General features: G+C 43.8%; 1 protein-coding gene across 1 annotated transcript in view; it reads right to left on the bottom strand.

The window, feature by feature from the left end:
- Positions 1 to 20,617, bottom strand: part of LOC135200315 (DNA repair and recombination protein RAD54B-like) — a 173,870-nt gene that overhangs the window by 47,534 nt on the left and 105,719 nt on the right. Inside the window, exons 6-7 of the mRNA XM_064228868.1 lie at positions 19,558 to 19,834; positions 18,939 to 19,158 (exon numbers count right to left, since the gene is read on the bottom strand). Of these exons, the coding sequence (XP_064084938.1) occupies positions 18,939 to 19,158; positions 19,558 to 19,834 (497 nt within the window). The remainder of the gene's footprint in view (positions 1 to 18,938; positions 19,159 to 19,557; positions 19,835 to 20,617) is intronic.

Here is a 20,617-nt window from a genome sequence, read left to right as displayed (position 1 = left end):
GATGAGCCTATTTGGTTCATGGCGAATGGAAGCATCGGCCAAGACCTGCTTCCTGCAGTTCATCCTGGCTACTGCGAAGTCATACACATCACACTGTAAGGTGTGAAGCAATGACTTCATCGGGATCTTGAACAATGGTTCGTCCGTGTAGACCAGGGGTCGTCATTTCCGCTATAGTGGCGGAATTGATAGACCTACACAAGCGACATCTGGCTACATACCAACGCTGCAGGTAAACATTGTTACTGACTCACCTGTCCATGTTTGGCAATGCTGCCGCCAGCAACCGGCCGACAGTGACTACATACGTCAATCGCTAAATCATTAATCATTTGACAAGGGGAGGAGGGGGGGGTGTCATTCAAGTGTTCAAGTAGGTATTATAATATTAGTTATAATATGAAAACTCTATACGTATTGCGATACACCACTTCAACACCTGAATAAGCCCAATTTACAACATTTAAATGGATGCGGGCTCAATCATTGTTTCAGCCCGACCAACTGATGTACATTTGTATGAACACATTAAACTATTACCTTGAATTATTACTGTCAACTCACCTCCAGTCAATGCTCAGGTGAGAAAACGGAAAGAACGAGTACCTCAATGTTAGTCTCATCAGTCTAAGTCTCGTCTTGGTCCCATCTAACCTCCTATGAAGTATCATATACTATTTATGTGTGGAGGGGAAGTATCATAAACTATTTATGTGTGGAGGGGAACTAAATACCTCCCATGTGGCTGTACAGCCTCCCATGCATAGAGGATAAGTTCCAAGGGCAGATCATTCCTGAACCCTCCCATGTGGTATCATATACCTCTCATGTATGGAGGAGAACTGAACATCTCCCATGTGGCTGCTGGCCTCTCATGTATGGAGAATAAGTTCCAAGGGCAGATCTCTCCTGACATCCACTGAAGACAAGTGATGAATCCAGATAGTCGCGATGAGGGAGCTGTGCCACTGCAAAACAGCATACTACTTACCAGGGATAGTAAGCAAAAACCAGACATAACCCATGAAGAGTAGGCAGACTGAATCTACAAAAAGCGAGAAAACCAAAAAATTACTACCTCCCCTACTGAACTCTACGTAATTGCCAACTAACATAACACTGAATTTGCGGCTATGAACGGCCCTACGAAGTAACCCCCCTCTGAAATGAATTGTAAATCTCTCAAGTAAAAAGAAGTAAACACAGATACTGACTTCCAAGATGCCACCTCTAAAATCCTTCTTACAGAGAAGTTCCTCAGGAAAGCCGATGACGTTGCTATACAGTGGTCCCCCCGTATTCGCGGGGGATGTGTACAGTAAGTTCCAGAAGTGAAGCGACAAATCTCAGAATTGATCGTACTTCTATAGAAACTCGTGGGGTTGCCAGTTAGTATATTTTATTCCAATTATTGTCATCCTATTTATCTGATAATACGTATCAATGATTAACTGTATAAGCGCACAAAGTATTTCCCCAGTGAATGATTAATGTTAGTTCAGTAATTGTTTATTAATAATAATAATAAAAAAAAAAAATTTCCCAAAAGAAACATCTGCGCTTCCAAAGTGTGATATGAAGTGTTCACCATAGAGTGGCAGCAGGAACCGTGTGCATAAGCATTTGCCTAGTATTTGTAAATTAACTTTCTACTTTTATAGCGTTATATCGAAAGTTATTATGATTTCTTTTGATAAAGCACAGAGAAGTTTAGCATCTGATTAAATGAAATATAAATAAGACAAGTTGGTGTAAAAAAAAAAAAAAAAAAAAAAAAAACGAAATCCAAGTTATGTGCGCGTTTAGCGTTGGTTACATGGTTAGGCCTATTTCAAGAATCAAGGAAATATATTTCCCAGCTTGTTAGTTAATAATTTCATGGAATTTCCCGATTGTGCAAATTTTTGCATGCGGAATTGCGTTCAGGTTCGCACCAAACAAGTATTTTCGTAGGTTTCCACCTTTTTTCTTTTTTCAGTGCATACGTGAGACTATTCTTGTCCATACGATCCGGAGTGTGAATATGCTTGGCGAGCATTATTTTAATTCGAGTATCACCTGTTATGCTTCTCTCTCTCTCTCTCTCGCTCTGGCTTCTTCTCTCTCACCGGACGTTTTTATCTATCAGGAATAATCAGAGGCCTGTTTTAAGAATCGAGCACTAGGCCTATTGGTCATGCTCGGGTGCTTCTTTATATATATATATATATGTATGTATATATATAGTATATATAATATATATATATATATATATATATATATATACCCAAAAAAAACTCATAAATTTCTGTTATGCAATAATACTTGACTGGATCGAACTGATTACTGGTTGTCAGTGGAAATATGAATTTGGGTGATATCACTCCCTTATGATACGCCCACTTACGCAAATTCAGTTTTAAATTTCACGGTTGGGATATGATTCGAAGATTTGAGGTAATAGGTTGAAGTGAAAAAGGTGGAGTTAGTATTGTGGGTAGAGGTAGAGGTAGAGGGGGGAAGGGGAGGTTGGGGTCTGTCGTCTCCCTACTTAACCAGATGGTGATTTTACGGGTGTTCTGGTTGCTTGCGACCAACTTTCTTATTTTTTTATATAGCGAGTCTGTTTCCCAGGTGCAAGGACAGGTCCTGGTGTCGGTCCTGAAGGTTCTATCTTTGCCTAAATAACAGACAGTGGCCTTGCATTGTAAGCCTTGCAATGCCCGGAACTAGGCCTAGTCACCTGAAGGTAGCAGCAGAGGTTAGAGCCTTTCTCGAAGATGGTGTTTTATGCTCGGTCCTAGAAGCAAGAATCAGAACTACCAACCACCCCTAACTTCTAATTGAATCTATTTTTTTTTATAGGTGCATTCATGGTTGATTATGTTTAATGTCGCGGAGATTTCCCCTTCCCATTCTATTGATACTTGCATGGTTTTATGCATCTTCGCTAAAATAATTGATAATACACTATAATATTAAATATTTGTTTCCACATTGCTCGAAATATACATTGGTAATGTTGGTAATCCTGTGTTGAACGAGAATTTCAAATTGTTTCGTTTCTATAGTTTGAAGTATTTGCTATATTTTGAAATAATTACTATTACCGTAATTTTTTCTTATGATTGTTATAAATATCATAGATTTGATATTTGTGCATCATATGTTAGCTTTATTTTGCTTGATAGAGCTTTCACTGTAGAAAAAATATATATTTTTCAGCTACGAGAGGTAGTTGCCAGTTACTGAATTTCGAACGAAATTCTCTGACATTTGTCGCTTCAGTTTTGGAACTTACTGTACCAGACCCCCATGAATAGTTAGAACCCGTGAATAGTTGGAACCCTATAAAAACACTAAAAACAGCCTATTTGGTTAGTTAAAACTCAAGAAAAAAACCCTAAAAATTTGTATACTTGGTTTTTTTAATAGTTTTATCACAAAAAGTGCATATATATATATATATATATATATACTATATATATATATATATATATATCTATATATATATATATATAATATAAAAGGAATGTGGATATTTCTCAAAGAAAAATACCGCAAATGTACGAATTTTCTGCGAATAATGCAGGGTTCCCAAGAGAAATCCACGAATGTTTGAGTCTGCGAATCCGGAGAAAGCAAATACGGGGGACCATTGTACCCCTGATACTATGTGCTCTAGGATGTGGAATACTGTTATCCGAAATTGTGTCTCCAGGAAGGGATTGGGAAATGACTTCCCTTTAGAAAAACTGATCGCATTTTTTGATAGGTGTCTTGAGGGATTCCTGGGCAAAACCAATAACGACCGTGGCCACGGAAATAATTTGGAAGTGCGCGACACGTAATATTTAAGTGCTAGTACTGGACAAAGTCGCATCTCAGCAACGTCACCACTGACAAAATCCTCGGGAGATGAAACCTTAAACTCTCTCGGAAGAGGATTAGTTTCTGACTCTGACTTAGCCATGAACTCCGGAAGATAAGAAAGATACAAATCCTTCCTCGCGAAAGAAATTGATCTGAAGATGGCCTGAATTTCCCCCACTCTTTTAGCTGTAGCAAGTGATACCAAGAATAACACTTTCTTAGTAGGTTCTTGTAAGGACAAGTTCTCAAGAGGCTCAAAAGCTTGCAAACTTAACAGTTTCAAAACCTCCGCTAAATCCCATGAAGGGGCCCAAAGTGGGACGATCGGACGTTCGACCTTAAAAGATCTGAGAAGATCATGCAGAACTCTGCTACTAGAAATCTCTGGTAAATGAAACATAAAGGTGCTAGCTAACATGGATCTGTAGCCTACAATAGAGTAAGAGAGAGACTTGGATTTCCTTAGGAAAAGAAGAAAATCTGCCACCTATGCTATTGTAGGGCAAGAAATACTATGCCCTTGTCTCCTGCACCATGTACGGTACCTTACCTGGTTCAACTTCCTTGTCGACTTCCTCAGGCACATAGAAAGTTGTCGAGCCACTCCTTTTGAAAGCCCGAAATCTTGGGCTGCTCGCCGCAGTCTCCATGCAGTTAGGTTGACCATGGGGAGGTTCTTGTGATAATGTTGGAAATGAGGTTGTTTGAGAAGATCCTTCCTTTATGGCAGGAGGATCGGAGGTTCGGACAGCATTTCCAAGAGATCCGGAAACCAAGGTCTCTATGGCCAAAATGGAGCAATTAGAGTCAACTAAGTATTCTTGCACCCTCTTAGCTTCATCAGTACCTGATGAATAAGGTCGAACGGAGGGAGGGCACATACGTGGCGATTGTCCCATGGGTGGAGCATAGTGTCTGTCCCACAAGACATAGGGTCTGCTACCGGACAGAAGTATACCGGGAGAAGGTAGTTCATCCTGGTGGCAAACATCCACTGTGGCTGGCCACCTCTTTAACAGCAATTGGACTACCTCTTGCTCTAATGTCCATTCACTTCCTCAGACCTCTTTCAAGCGGCTCAGCACATCTCCTTGGACGTTGAGCTTTCCCGCGATGAATTGCGGAAGTAGTGAGACACTGCGACTTTTGCACCAACGCAGGATTCTCTGCACGATCATGTTGAGAGGTGATGATTTTATACTTCCCTCTTTCTTCAGGTAAGCTAATGCCGTGGTGCTGTCTGAAAAGAGCGCTATGACTTTCCCCCGAACTTGATCTTTGATGCATAATAGAGCCTCCTCTATGGCTCTTAATTCCCGGACATTTATGAACTCCTCCCAGTCCGAAATCCTCCAGAAGCCCTTGGACTGAGCTGCCTCCAGGGTTACGCCCCAACCCTGATTCGAGGCATCTGAATACAGATGGATGTCTGGAATCGGGAGGGCAAAACTTACACTTGAGGCAGTGTGGCGGGATCACAAGCTTAAAAAACAAGCAGGCAAAATTCCCCCCACATAAACTTCACCAATTCAGCTGCCAATCTCACCCTCAGTCACACTGTCCTCTTTACACTACGGAATACATGCAGGACAATTGACCTACCTACACAGAAGAAAAAAAAAAAACAAACACATTCACTCCCCCAACTCCAGATATGTACTCCAGGCTATGCTGTGCTGTCCGCTGGTCGAGGTTGCTGAGACACCACCAACAACAAAGACAACAACCAAGAACCACAACCCCACAATTCAACAACAACACAACAACCAAGGACCACAACCCCACAACAAACAAGGAACACAACCACAACTCAACAAACAAGGAATACAACCACAACTAAAGACCACTGCACAAACAATCACTAACACAAAAAACAACATAAAAAGGCAACACACACCCACTAATAACACCAAGGAATCACAACAGCTCACCAACAACAACCCTCAACAATAACAACTACACCAAGAAACACAGCAGCCCCCACCAACAACAACCCTCAACAATAACAACTACACCAAGAAACACAACAGCCCCCACCAACAACAACCCTCAACTATAACAACTCGCATATAACCCAACAGGTATTCACAAGCAAAACAAATCTAACAACACAGGCACAACAACTCAAAAGCAAACAACATCAAACTTAGCAACAACTAAACAACAAATCAATAACACACAACTTAACTGACCTTCAACTCTTTTTACTGACTGCTGCTGACACTACTGATCTTCACAGGCTCTGCCTAAGACTGACTCAAAACTCTGATCCTAACAACTAACTCCAGCTGCACCAGCAGACAACCCAGAACTCACCAACAGCCAATTCAATCACTAACCATCCATCCACCAATTACGCTCTCTCTCTCTCTCTCTCTCTCTCTCTGTGGAACTCCCATTAACACTGCATTCTCAGCAATTCCTGAGGCCTACCTGCAGAGAATGCATCTGAAGACGAGAGCCTGGAACTAGAAGGGACAGAGATGACGTCTTTCCCAGAAGACTTCTCCACTCTTTTGCAAGTTGAGCTTTGTCCGAGAGGAAGAGCTCGACTTGACTCACAATCAACTGCATTCGTTCCCATGTCGGGAAAGCCTTCAAATGAGGTGTCTGAATCTGAATCTCCTCGCCAAGATAGGTAATAGTCTGAGAAGGGGACGGGGAACTCTTCGTCATATTAATACGGATCCCTAAAGCCTCGCAGAGCTTTAGAGGGAAGTCCCTTGCTCTCACAGCCTTCTCCCTGGAAGAACCTTGAATTAACCAATCGTCCAGGTACCTACTCATGCGGAAGCCCTGACGATGTATGTTAGCATAAACAGGAGCCATTACCCTCATGAACACCTGAGGTGCTGTGGTCAGTCTGAAACAGAGGACTTTGAACTGGAAGGTTCCCAGTGGACCTGAGAAATGAAGGAATCTCCGAGATTCCAGATGTATTGGAACTTGGAGATATGCATCCTTGAGGTCCACTGACACCATCCAGTCATGTTTTCGGACTGACCACTACACCGACTGAGTTGTTTCCATGAGAAATTTTGTGGAAATGATGAAACAGTTCAGGGCCGAAAGATCTATGATGGGCCTCCAAGAACTGTGCGCCTTGGAGGTTACAAAGATCCGACAGTAAAATCCAGAAGTGGGGGAGCTCATTCTAACGCTCCCTTATCCCACAAAGAACGAATCTGTCGTCAAAGCCTTCCACCCAACTCTGCACCCCACTTCTCCCAGGTTGTTATGAAGGGGAACAAACAACCTCCTACTGGCGTCAACGAGGGCAGTGTCTCCTATCTCCGAAAATCCTTCTTCCCAGAAGAGGGTTTGGAGGAAGCAGACGAAGGTCTGGATGAGAACCTGATTTTCTTGGGAGACCTGGCCAGGAAAGATGAACCAGAGTGCTTTTGTGGAGAAGACGCACACGCACCTTTAGGGGACCTAGTACTCTGAGCAGCCACTCGGATAATGGCTTCCTGAGACTAAACTACAGACGTGGAGGAAACAAAGTTGACCATAGAGGGCCATTGCCTCTTGCTGCGTGAACCAGAGGTTCTCCGACAGCAGGTGTTGCGGAGGCAAGCCCGGAGTTAGGTGGGTTAACTCTGGATCAACCTGTTTGGTTGGCAAAGGGTTAGACGAAGGCATGTAGAAGTGCCGTTGATGGGGCAGCGGAGGGGGAAGCAACTTGTCTGACCTGCTGGATCTAAGCGAGGCTTCTTGTCCTGAGACAAGAGCATTCACCTGGTCTAGCACACCGTCAGCCAAGGAGGACCATGGAAGCCTTACAGACGCTCTGGGTTCCATCTTTGGACCCCAGAACGACTCTAACTGCGATGGATGGTCAGAGGGGGCAACCACTGATCCTTCCCCGAGGTCATTGTGCTGACAAATCAGCGCGATGACCTCTGCAAATGACCTCTGTATCTCGGGGGTGATGACGTCCTGAGGCAATGGACTGTTGGGTCCATCCAGGCCAAGCCCCTCCCGAGACACACTTCCTTCAGAAGGAAGAACTTCGTCAGCCCCCTGTGATCTCCTCTGACCACTCGAGTGTATGACCTCTCGGGTCCTAGGACCAAACCGGGCACATACGCTCTGGTGGATGGACCGTGAGAAGCGCACTACTCACGGTACCCCCTAGTCGCCTCGCTCCTCCCAGTGTACCCTGAGGAAGTTGAAGGGACAGGTGAGACAGATCTGATGCTCCCGCTCTGTTTACCGGCAGAACCAGTGGACAGAGAGGGCTGCAGGCGAACACCAACCCACGGTGATGACCGGTCTGCAGATCTAGACCAGCGGTCTCCCTGTGGAGAAGCATTGATCTCTCGCGTCAGGGGAGCTGCTACCAGCTGCCCGGACCGTCTGATCACGCTGGTGTAATCGACAGTCGGATGACAGGTAGTGTCCACCAACTCGGTGAGAACAATCACCGTCCTCTCGATGCGTCATGGTCCCAGAAGCAGCAAAAGCTGCTCCCGGGGACCGGGGGGACCTCCTCCCAGTCTCACCTCATGCACGGTCCGGTGGGACTGTCATGTCAACCTTGGGGACCAGATGATCATTACATGAACAATCACTGGCTAGGCGAGTGTCACTGGGTGACGCTTACCATCCTTCCGCCCCGTGCCAGAGTCCTGGCTGCACGGTCACCAGCAGGTGACTGTACACTCGGAGAAACTCGCTGGTGAGAACCTGAGAGGGTTCCAGGTCCAGAGCCAGAACCTCTACAACCGGGAGCAGAGGTACCGGCAACAGGTGGTACCTCTACAGTCCCTGCCTTGCTCTTCCCTGGGGAAGACGAGGCGGTTCCCGTTCCCAAAGGACCAGTGGAAGGCCCCACCTGTTTCACTGGAACAATGAGACAGGCCCTTAGAAGTCCCCTGAACGAGGCTTCTTCCGGGGGGCGAGACCACCTTCTTCTTCTTTAGTTGGGCAGCCTCGGAAGGAGAAGTGGAGGCGGCGGCAGAAGACGACAACGAAGGTGAAGACGAAGAAGACGACGACACCTTCCTCTTCTTCTTAGACTTCCTCTTCACCAGCTTCTTCACGACAGCAGAAAGATCCCCCACCCAGGACGGGGCTGCAGCGGCTGCCGAAGCAGCAGACTCCAGCATGACCTGGGAAGGAGGAACTGACGATGCAGCAACACTTCCACAAGCAGGGACAGGGGCGACAGGTACAGCGACGGAGACAGGAGGGAAGTCTAGTGGCGAGCTCTTTGGGCACTTTGAAGTCTGGCAGGGGAGCGAGGACAGCATAACCTGGAGGAGGTGGAAGATATTCCACCTGTGAGGTATGTGGCACTGGTGTTTGCACCATAGCAGACGGGGTCACCGATGTAATGTGCTGCATGTACACCAGGTGTGGTGGTGCTGCGTACCCAAGTGTTGAGACGGTTGTCATTGTTCTTGAATCAGCTCCATGGGTCACTGGGGCTGCTGCGAGATGATGAAGCAGTCCCCGTATTGAAGGAGTGCCAGGAAGATTCAGCGTCTGCCATACTTGCTGCAGGTCCCCACCCGTGGAGTCAGGCAAACCTGAAAGAGCAAAAGATGGGTTAATGGGGGGGAGTTCCTGTTCGCCGAGAGGGGAAAGGATCCCCCCGAGCGAACAGAAGTTCCCGAGTACAACTCCAAGTTGGCATGTTTCACTCCCTCTTCTGCACTCGACAGATCGAGCGAAGAAGCAGAGGGAGACATGTCCCCCAAAAGGGAAAGAGCGAGACAGGGGAGTTTACATGGAGGAAGGAAAGACGACAACATATCAGTCACCAAAGGAGTCGAGGGAGAACTCTCCGATGACGCCTTGGAGACTTACATGGTTTCTTCCTACCCTCATATCTCTCCCACTACTCCTCTGACCAAGAGATACAAGTGTCACAGGTGTCCATTTTATTGCATTCACGCCCTCGGCATCTTGCACAGAGGGTGTGAGGGTCCACATATCCTGCCCCCTACTCCAGGGCATAATTGCTAAGTAGATGGGGGGTGAGAAGGCTTATCTGATTCGTGGGCTTGCATAATGAACATATAAACACACAAATAGACAAACAATTATATCAACAAAAGAAAACAAGATTGAAATTGGTAATCTCACAACAGGAGTGGGCAGAGAGAGAACGTCTGCACACGATGGCAGTCGAAAGGAAAGTGGAATGTTTACATCCAGTCGGGCGGGACTCCCGACTAGCAAACAAGCAGTTGCTGCCTAACTACCTTGCTATAGAATCTTGCGACTGAGTTCCAGCTGGCGCTGAAAGTAATTCCTTATGTAAAGGACCGATGGTTTTTTCAACGTGTAGGAACAAAGATGATTTACTGGACCCAACTGCAAGTGAGAAATGAAGGTTTACATTGGCCTATAAATCCAATATTTTTCTTTATTATTTTATTCTGCTTCACCCTTTTTATATTTATAGCATTTGCTGTTTACTTTTCCATTGGGGTGAGCTGCACCTTTGTTTTAACTGCTGATGTGTGTTCTTGTGTGTGTGGAATTTTGTTGTTGTTTGAATGTGACTGCTTTTTGTGAACTGAACATAGAATTTAGGCCAAAGGCCAAGCACTGAAATGGAAATCGACAGTAAAAGATCTGAAAGGCGTAACAGTAGTAAAACCTCACAGTTGCGCTATGAAAAGTAAGAAAGAGAATATGGAAGGAGGTACAGTAAAAGAAGCAAAAGGGGTTGCAGCTAAGGGCCGAAGGCACACTGCAAAGGACCTTAAGGAATTCCTACAGTGCACTGCACGGGGTGCACTAACGGCACTAACCCCCTAAGGGGGACTTGTTTTTGTGAGTCTGCTATGTGAGTGAGTAAACATTTCTGGGCTCAACCTGTGCCACTCTGTGAAATGCCCCTTATAGCATCATTTCTAAGGTATAAAACTGCTATACATACCAGAGAAAAAAGTTGCATGGAATGCTAGGCATATGCCCAGGTCGCTCACCCATATAGGGTGTCGGTATAGTAACTGGGGCGTGAAAAACCACTGTCAGAGGTCTCTTACCAATTAGTTATCTCCTCTCCCAACATCCCCCGTTACTACGAGGTGCCGTTCTACATACCGCTACTGCCCGCCACTACTATAACTACCCACGCGTTCCCAATCATTCCTTTTCATAGCATCATAAGACGTGCACGCGTTCTTATTTTTGTCATGATTTGTGCTATTGTTTTCATGATGTCGGACCTTTTGGAAGCTTCTACTGCTAAGTTGAGTACTATTGTTATTTGTGCGGTGCACGGAAGTAGTGATTTCTTTGATGTAATTATTTCTTATTAGAAATATTAGCTTTGATCGGAAGGTCGGACGAATCCGAACCCAGTCAGCCATTTTGATGTCGCTACTTCGCGGAGCTTTTGTTTACATGTCGACTAGCAATTAGTTCCTCATACTAACTGTGGTCGTATTTTGTCCTAGACATCTTACAATATGATGAATTTGCACTTCTTTTTATATGATATTTACACGTGTATTAGATATTTAGGTTATTTTGGCTTACGCTAGGCTACCCAACCAAGCCGCACATCTTCGGGTTATAGCCTAACTAAGGGAGAGTCCCCCTTGTTTCTACATATGATATGTATAAGTGTAGTTTATCTTTACTTCTTAGATCGGCAAATTACCCGATTGTGTAGAGATAATTAATTAAGAGTGATTTAGCCTACCCGACCAGGTCGGTATCTCACCCGATTTTGGAGGTCTAGGCTATTCGCTCAGTTCACTTTTAGTTTCTCTTATTATTATGTGTTATTTAACATTTGCCACTATAATCTATCTATTTTATCTAAAAATTGATATTGGTCATTTAGTTAGAGTTAGGCTACACCTTTTGTCCTGATCAAGTGGATCCAGTTGATTCGGAGGGTTGTCCCACCTGACCGGTCAGTGTGTCCATTTTATTGCGATGAGCCATTTCGCTCAGCCGCTCCCTCTCCTAGTGCCCACTTCGGGGGAGTACCTATCACTACACGCTGTCCATAGGGTACCTTGAGGCTTTCGCTATAGCCTATTATGGGAGCGGCGGAATAGAGTCTGTTGATGTTTTCACACCACGAGTTGAGACAAGTAGCTCTCTCCTAGCTAGTTTCGATTGGCCTCCGGACGAGCTGGATGGAGCACTTGGACTTATACTTAATTTCCCCTTCAAGGTTTCCGCCACATTATTTTCTTAGTTCCGGCACAACCGGAATAGTTTTATTACTTTGACACACTAATATCTTAGTGTATTGATCAGGTTCAGGTATCTCACCCTGTTCTGATAACGTAGGCTAGGCTTACACAAAAGAAAATGACGATGGTCGATCCCGGAAGAGGAGTACGGACGTAGCCTACAATATCTTATAATATTTCTGATTATTATATCTATTTACTACGCACAACGAGGATACAATTCCGTCCAGGTATCCGTTTTCAGTTTTTCCACTCCGTTTTTTCTATATAATCAGTCATACGGAATTTTCCGGAGCAGGCGGACAAGCTAAGTAACTGATGTCCGCCGCTCAGTACCTTTTCTGTACCAACGTACATCTACCTCGGTAGCGGTACAAAAGTTTGAAAACAATTCTCATAGAGGAGTTAGTTTTCCGGAGCAGGCGGACTGGTACAAAGTTATATCCGCCATAGCTTTCAGTTCTATTCCCTATAATTCCTAGGGTAATATCAACAAAACGGAATGGAAAGATTTGATATACTAAATGACCAGGACGTATATTTTAAGACTTAGTTATAATATACAGACGTCTACTTTGACGATATATTTTATAATGTAAGCTTACTATAAGTAAACCGGAGTTTCCGGTGTATACCATAAACTTACGATACTCATATATCAATTTACTTTACAGGTGGTACGTTGTCAGATGACAGCTTGTGCTGCTGTACTTCAACAAGCTTGTGGGCATGAGGTCTGTAGATCTCATGCACCCTGTGCTGTTCAAGTGGACGACCTTGTTGTTTGGCAACCAGATGCGTGTGAGATCTGCTATGGGCTAGTTGCTGAAATAACCACAGACTCGGTGAGTACGCTGTTAGATATTTTGTTACTACTTATGATATAATGTTTACATAAAAGTAAACAAAACACCCTTCTTTAGTATTAAGAAAGTGATAATCCTAACGGATACTTCTTTTTCAGACCCCTCAGGCTGTCAAGAGGGCATCTCTTTCAACCCTCAAGATCTGGGTTGGCGGATTCGGCCGCAATGTTGAGGCCAAGAAGACTTACATTTTGTCAGAGGAAATGTGTACCCTCCTCTACCCAAACGCCAAGATGTTGGCAGCGGTATCCAAGGAAGTGGCAGCGCCTATTATTGCTAAAATTAGAGAGGATACACAGTCCTTACCAGAAGATCTGAGGGATTGGGGGAAGGGGTATTAGAGGATGTGGCAGCGATCAGTCTTGACATTGAGCCCATGGTTCTGGATACCAATGAACAAGGTAGGGAGGTAAGTGTGGCAGGTAGCGTACGGTCTAAGATCCCTATTCTTAATACGGCACCATCTTTGTCTTCTTCCCAAACTTCTTTTCAGGGGTTTACTGCAAAGACCATGGTTAGGGACAAACCATGCTCAGTAGCCCCTAAAGTCAAACACTTGAGGAAGGCCTTACCGAAGCCAAGTAAACCTTCAAGGTTACCCAGACTTACCAAGTCATTATCGGCTTCCAAATCATCGGAGATCCCGGTAGCAGCTACTCCCCTACAACACGGGTCGAGAGCAAGAAGCTCGAAATCTAAGACTTCGAAACCTTCCTTTGATCCAGTAGCCTTCTCTAATCTTTTGATGGAGAAGATGGGTAACATGGTCCAATCCCAGATTGGAACCATTGCGGATCGATTGCAGTCTATGGACACTTTTGCCCAGAGACTGCAAAACCAGGAGAGTATGATAGAGAACCTCCTAAGAACCGGACTGCCACAACAACAGCAGTTTGTGATATCGGACGCCTCTAAACTTCCAGCGTTCGTAAAGAGCAATCCGTGGCGGTTGGCGTTACATGCCCCATTTGTGGATGGCATGTTAACCCTGGAGGGATGTGGAACCCGGCCCGTAGACAACTTTAGAGTTCTACCCGCCGGGATTGCAATTTCCCTTCCCGGGGTACGCACGCCTGACGGAAGAGGCGCTCGTAAGACTGGATAAGATCCCAAAAGAAACTATGATCTACCCGAAGGAGCAAGCTCAGTCCGCCTGGGTCCGGACGCTTAACGAATGGGAGTGTGTTAACACAATGTTGTCCACCATAAGAGCTCATACAAATGTTTGTGGTGGAGGGTCAAACACCAACCCCTTGCACCACAAAAGTGGTTGACCTTGCCCTTCAAGCGGCTATGGAGGACAAACCCATGCCACAGCTAAGGGAGACGGAGTTGACTTCGTTGCTTTTCCCAGGAGATCACGAATGCTGGGTTGATGCACCAGCTACTTTCACCACAGGGAAACTGAACACTGACTGTGCCTCTACACAGATTAGTGATAAGCTTCCTAGGCTTCCGGACTCCTTAGTCAGGTTTGAGTATGATGCACGTACTCGATTAAGTAGGTCCATCAACTCAGCTACGATGGCGGAAATGGCTTCGCTGGTATATCCAGAAGTCATTATTCAAGATCCTTACGAAGTCTCTCCTTCTCACACTCCAGAGTGACGCGTATGACTTTGCAGAAAGCATGTTCTTTCAGAGGCAACAATTAGGCACGAACCGAATAAGCTTATTAAAGCTTCAATTTGGGGTCCAGATCTGTTCCCGGAGGACATTGGCAACAGTGTTCTAGGAGAGGCAGCTAGAGTCAATCAAAGTCTCAAAGTCCGTTGGGGCTTGATGCCCAAACGTAAATTTGAACAATCCGGGAATCAGTCAAGAGGCAGGAAGAGGTTTAGAAAGTTTCAGACAATTCCCGTGCCTCAAGTGAATCAGCCTTCCACTTCAAAATCCCAGCCTCAGCAACAATATGTTTGGGTTGGTCAACCTCCTCAACAACAAACTACTGCTGCCTTTACACCTTCTCCGGCTTTTAACCCTGCCTTTGAAACACAAGGCGTGTTTCATGGGTACAACAGGTATGCCAGAGGTAGTAGAGCCAGAGGAAACTTTCGCCACAGAGGTGGAAGGGCCTCCGCAAGAGGCAGGGGATCCCGAGGGAACCGTGGAAACAGACCCACTTCAAACCAGTGAGACCTCCCAGGTAGGGGGAAGGCTGTACAATTTTCGAAGCCGTTGGACATTCAGCAAGTGGGCTTTCAGCATAATATCCAAGGGTCTGGGGTGGAGTTGGATAAAAGGGCCCCCTCCACTAACCAGTTTTCATCAAGCTCCAACGGCAGAACTGGACCTCTACACCAAAGATCTTCTGCAAAAGAATGCAGTAAGAGAAGTAAAATCGTTGAAATTTCAAGGACGCTTGTTCAGCGTTCCAAAGAAAGACTCAGACCAAAGAAGAGTAATTCTAGACTTGTCACATTTGAATACATACATTCAATGCGACAAGTTCCATATGTTGACTGTCTCGCAGGTGCGGACCTTACTTCCCCGTGGGGCCGTCACCACCTCTATAGATCTTACAGACGCTTACTATCATGTTCCGATAGCAAGGCATTTTCGGCCATTCCTAGGATTCAAACTAGGCAGAAGGGCATACTCATTCAAGGTGATGCCATTCGGACTCAGTATAGCGCCCAGGATATTTACGAAGCTGGCGGAGACAGTAGTCCAAGAGCTGAGAACTCAAGGAATACAGTTAGTGGCCTACCTAGACGATTGGCTTATATGGCCAACAATGTAGAGGAATGCCTCAAGGTGACAAACAAGGTAATAAAATTTTGGAAACACTTAGGATTCAAAATAAACCTCAAAAAGTCCCGCCTTACTCCGGCAGCACGTTTCCAATGGTTAGGACTGCAATGGAACCTAATCACACACAGACTATCTCTTCCCTCAAAAAAGAGGAAAGAAATAGTAAAGAAAACAAAAAGTTTTCTCAAGGACAAATTAACGTCCAGAAGAAAGCAAGAAAGGATCTTAGGCTCACTTCAATTTGCCTCAGTAACAGACACATTACAGAAGGCAAAACTGAAAGATATAAATCGAGTATGGCGATCCAAAGCGAACAAAAGGAAACGAGACAAAATCTCTCTAATCCCACCAATACTGAAGAAAAGGCTTCAACCTTGGACCAATGTCAAGAATCTGGCAAAATCGATTCCCCTACGACTTCCACCACCAACGTTAGTAATACATACAGACGCCTCTCTAAGCGGTTGGGGAGGCTACTCCCAATACGAAAAAGTCCAAGGTTTGTGGTCAATGACGTTTCGTCAACTCCACATCAACATTTTGGAGGCCATGGCAGTGTTCTTGACCTTAAAGAAACTAGCCCCGGCAAAGAAACAACACATCAGATTAATTCTCGACAACGAAGTAATAGTCCATTGCTTAAACAGAGGAGGATCCAAGTCAAGTCACATAAATCATGTGATGATAGCAATCTTTTCGATTGCAACAAGGAACCAATGGCACCTGTCAGCTGTGCACCTGGCAGGAGTGAGAAATGTGGTCGCAGACACACTTTCGAGGACAACTCCGCTGGAGTCGGAATGGTCATTGGACAAAGATTCATTCAATTGGATTTGCCAACAGATTCCAAATCTTCAAGTGGACCTATTCGCCACGGAATCCAACAACAAACTAAAATGTTATGTAGCTCCCAACCTGTACCCTCTAGCCTATGCCACGGACGCCATGTCCATAGACTGGAACACCTGGCAAAAAATTTATCTGTTCCCTCCGATAAACATGTTAATGGAAGTTCTGGACAAGCTCAGAACTTTCAAAGGTCAAATAGCTCTGGTAGCCCCCAATTGGCCCAAGAGCAATTGGTTTCCTCTGGTGGTAGAACTGGGACTCCGCCCTCAATGGATTCCCAGCCCCAAGTTGACACAAGTAGTACAAACTCGCATTGTGTTAGCTTCCTCAAGAATTCGGAGTGCCCTAACTTATGGACTTTATGAAATTTGCAGCGCAAAGAGATGCAGATATTGATCCTCTAAATACCCTGTTTCTAGAGTCAGATAGAAGGGAATCTACCCTTCGTCAATATGATTCGGCTGTAAGAAAACTGGCAAAGTTTTTAAGAGATTCTAAGGTTCGAACAATGACTCGAAACCTAGCAGTTACCTTTTTTAGGACCCTGTTTGAAACAGGACTAGCAGCTAATACAATTACAACAATTAAGTCTGCTTTGAAGAAAATATTTCAGATTGGTTTTAATATTAATCTTACAGATTCATATTTTTCATCAATCCCAAAAGCTTGTGCCAGATTAAAACCAGTAACTCGCCCTCACACAGTTTCCTGGTTTTTAAATGACGTTCTTAGACTGGCCTCTGAGATTAATAATGATTCATGTTCATACATAACACTATTTAGAAAGACTTTATTTTTGGTAAGTTTGGCATCTGGAGCCAGAATATCTGAACTTTCAGCATTGTCTAGAGAACCAAATCATATTGATTTTCTTGCATCTGGGGAAGTACAAATCTTTCCGGACAAGAGATTTTTGCCAAAGAATGAGGATCCACAGAACCGATGGTCACCGTGGAAGATTGTCCCACTTCCACAGGACCCATCCTTATGTCCAGTTAACACTCTGAAAGCTTATCTGACCAGAACTTCCAATAAGTCTTCAGGCCCTTTATTTATTAGAGAAAATGGAGGAACCATTTCCTTGAAAGGAATTAGACAGCAGATTCTTTATTTTATCAAACAAGCTAACCCAGAATCAATTCCACATGCTCATGATATCCGAGCAGTAGCCACACCAGTTAATTATTTTCATCATATGAATTTTGAAGATTTAAAAAAGTATACAGGTTGGAAATCACCAACAGTATTTAAACGTCATTACTTAAAATCCTTGGAAGCCCTAAAGTTCGCAATAGTGGCAGCAGGAAATGTAGTTCCTCCTGATACATCAGAACCATCTTAAGAAGTTTAATTCTTTAATATTCCTTACCTGTCTTTCTCCCCTACCTGCCTCATTTATTGTCCCTGCCTTAGCCTTGGTACTCACCTGTATTGTATATTTAACCTGTTCATGTACTGAACATATAGTTTATTGATTGTAATTTAAGTTTTAAGATATATTGTAATATCTTTGTTGGTATGTTTCCAAAAACTTTTGGAATCTTAACTTTTCTGGTACCATAGTGGTATATAAATTTATTCTGTATAAAGGGCTAGTTGTAGACACCTTAGTTTACTTGTTTTGGAAATGTTCTTCCTAAATAAGTTTCAATAACTTAGTACATTTTTTATCAGTTTATATTAGATATGTAAGATTGATATAGTATTAAACATACTGGTTTACATATCCTGTTTTTTATTTCACTCCTTTTCAGGTAATTAATTCCAAGCTATGGGACCGATTCTCTGTTACTATTTCACGGAGCGGCACAGGTTGAGCCCAGAAAAGGGATTTTGACAGAGGAAAAATCTATTTCTGGGCGAGAGACCTGTGCCGCCCAGTGAACCCACCCTTCTTTTTCCTCACCCGAGACTGGTCCAAGCTTGGGATGCTATGAGGAATGTTTGGGAACGCGTGGGTAGTTGTAGTAGTGGCGGACAGTAGCGGGATGTAGAACAGCACCTCATAGTAACGGGGGATGTTGGAAGAGGAGATAACTAATTGGTAAGAGACCTCTGACAGTGGTTTTTCACGCCCCAGTTACTATGCCGACACCCTATATGGGTGAGCGAGCTGGGCATATGCCTAGCATTCCATGCAACTTTTTCCTCTGGTATATATAGCAGTTTTAGACCTTAGAAATGATGCTATAAGGAGCATTTCACTGGGCGGCACAGGTCTCTCACCCAGAAATAGATTTTTCCTCTGTCAAAATCCCTTTATTAGTGTACTTGCTACCTTCTAGCTATTATGTAGAGATGTTTTTGATATAGCATTTTCAGTGCGTTTTTCTTGTTTGTGTATCATATTTGGCCAAGAACTGAAATAAAGTACTATTATTATTATTACTAAATTGTGTTGAAACCTTTAAAGGCAATAAAAGATACACAAAGAAGACTGTCTTACTAGTCTCGGAGTGAGGATCATTGAACGTATCGACTAAAGACTGACGTTTGGAGGATGGCGTTGACCCGTCAAGTCGCAGAAGTGGATGGTTGTATTTTTTACAAAGCTGGGAGAGCATGTCAAGAGTACTTGTGTAATTTGATACTATGACCATCTTCTCTCTTGCCGTTTCGACCAAAGACCATAACATGCAAGAGACAACTGCAAGTTTACCGCTGTCCTGCAAATATACAAAATTTATCTCAATATCAATAACACCTCTTGCACTGTAAGCAATACTTAAAGGTCTTTGCAGGATCCCTTCAGCCCCTAGCTGCAACCCCTTTCATTCGTACTGTACTTCTGTTCATACTAATCTCTTTTCCTCCATCTTACTTTCCCCCATCTCCTAACAACTGATTCATAGTGCAACTGCTTTGAGGTTTCCCTCTTGTTACACCTTTCAAACCTTTTCAATCTCAATCTCCCCTTTCAGCACTGAATAACCTCACCATAGGTCCCAGCACTTGACCTGTGGCCTAAATTCTATATTCTATAATATATATAAGAGCACCATATGACACTATAATTAAAATTTAAGTAAAACTTAAACTATAATTAATATTCAAGTAAAACTTACAGTTTCCTCAAATTGGTTTGGCTGCACATGACTGGGCAGGAAATTTGCAATTTCTCTCTTCAAATCACCATGCCCTTCATGATCTTTAGGTTGAGCCAATAACGCTGGGTGGTTGCAAAGCTTCCGCAGTGCTAAGATTGCTGATAAGTGATCACAAGAATCCATGCTGTTCAGCAACTGACGCATACTTCTGCATCCAACAATGCGGTCATAGAGCATTAGCTGTGTCTCTGAAGGTTGACAAAATACCACAAATTCGACCTTTGGAGGAAGATACCTGCAAGCAGAGAATGTTTAAGACACTAGTCACTAAAATAAAATTTGTCATTCTTGGTGGAAAAAGAATTAATTCTCATCTATTGGGCATTTTCATAATTCATTCTTATACCTGGAAGTAAATGAATACAAAAATTCTTTGCTACTGATGGAGTCAATACTTTCCTTCGATTCTAAATAGTACTTAAATCCACAGGTTCATATTTTACTATATTACTTAAATCCATATTTTTGTATATACAACTTACCTGGTAGTTCACCTGCTATAGTTCCTGACATGATCGGCAGCTAAGAAAAAAAAATCCTGCCAGTACGGTTGGTACTCCTGAGTGATACTCTTCTCCCCCGCCTCTACTGGGGTTGGCACTACAGTAGTGTCTTTAGATATTCGTGCTGCTATGACACTGTAAACACATGGTCAGGAGGCAACTAGAAAATTTATGTTTTTTCATGAATTAATTGAATGCATCATTATGGTGACATACAATGTTTGTTTTTTTTGTCAGTTGGTGGTTTTGTTGCTAGTTAGCAAGTTTAATGAATCTCCTAAGTTTCTTTATATTCGGCATAGTTTTTTCTGTATGCATAGCCTATGTGAGTCACGTTGGACTCAAGGTCTTCATCGGTTAGGTTCTACAGCACTGGTTGCAGAACTAGGTTAACCAAGGCTAAGTATGACTCCTCAGAATACGTGTGATGAATGTAAGGATTGGAGTGCTCAGGCATGGAAGACACTGTCTAACCATTTACGTAAGTTGGATAGGGATAGACAGAGAAAAGTCTT

The sequence above is a fragment of the Macrobrachium nipponense genome, chromosome 26, assembly GCF_015104395.2.
Source record: "Macrobrachium nipponense isolate FS-2020 chromosome 26, ASM1510439v2, whole genome shotgun sequence".
Classification (NCBI taxonomy): Eukaryota; Metazoa; Arthropoda; class Malacostraca; order Decapoda; family Palaemonidae; genus Macrobrachium; species Macrobrachium nipponense.
Note: the sequence above shows the minus strand (reverse complement) of the source record. Positions and strands in the feature narration are given on the sequence as shown.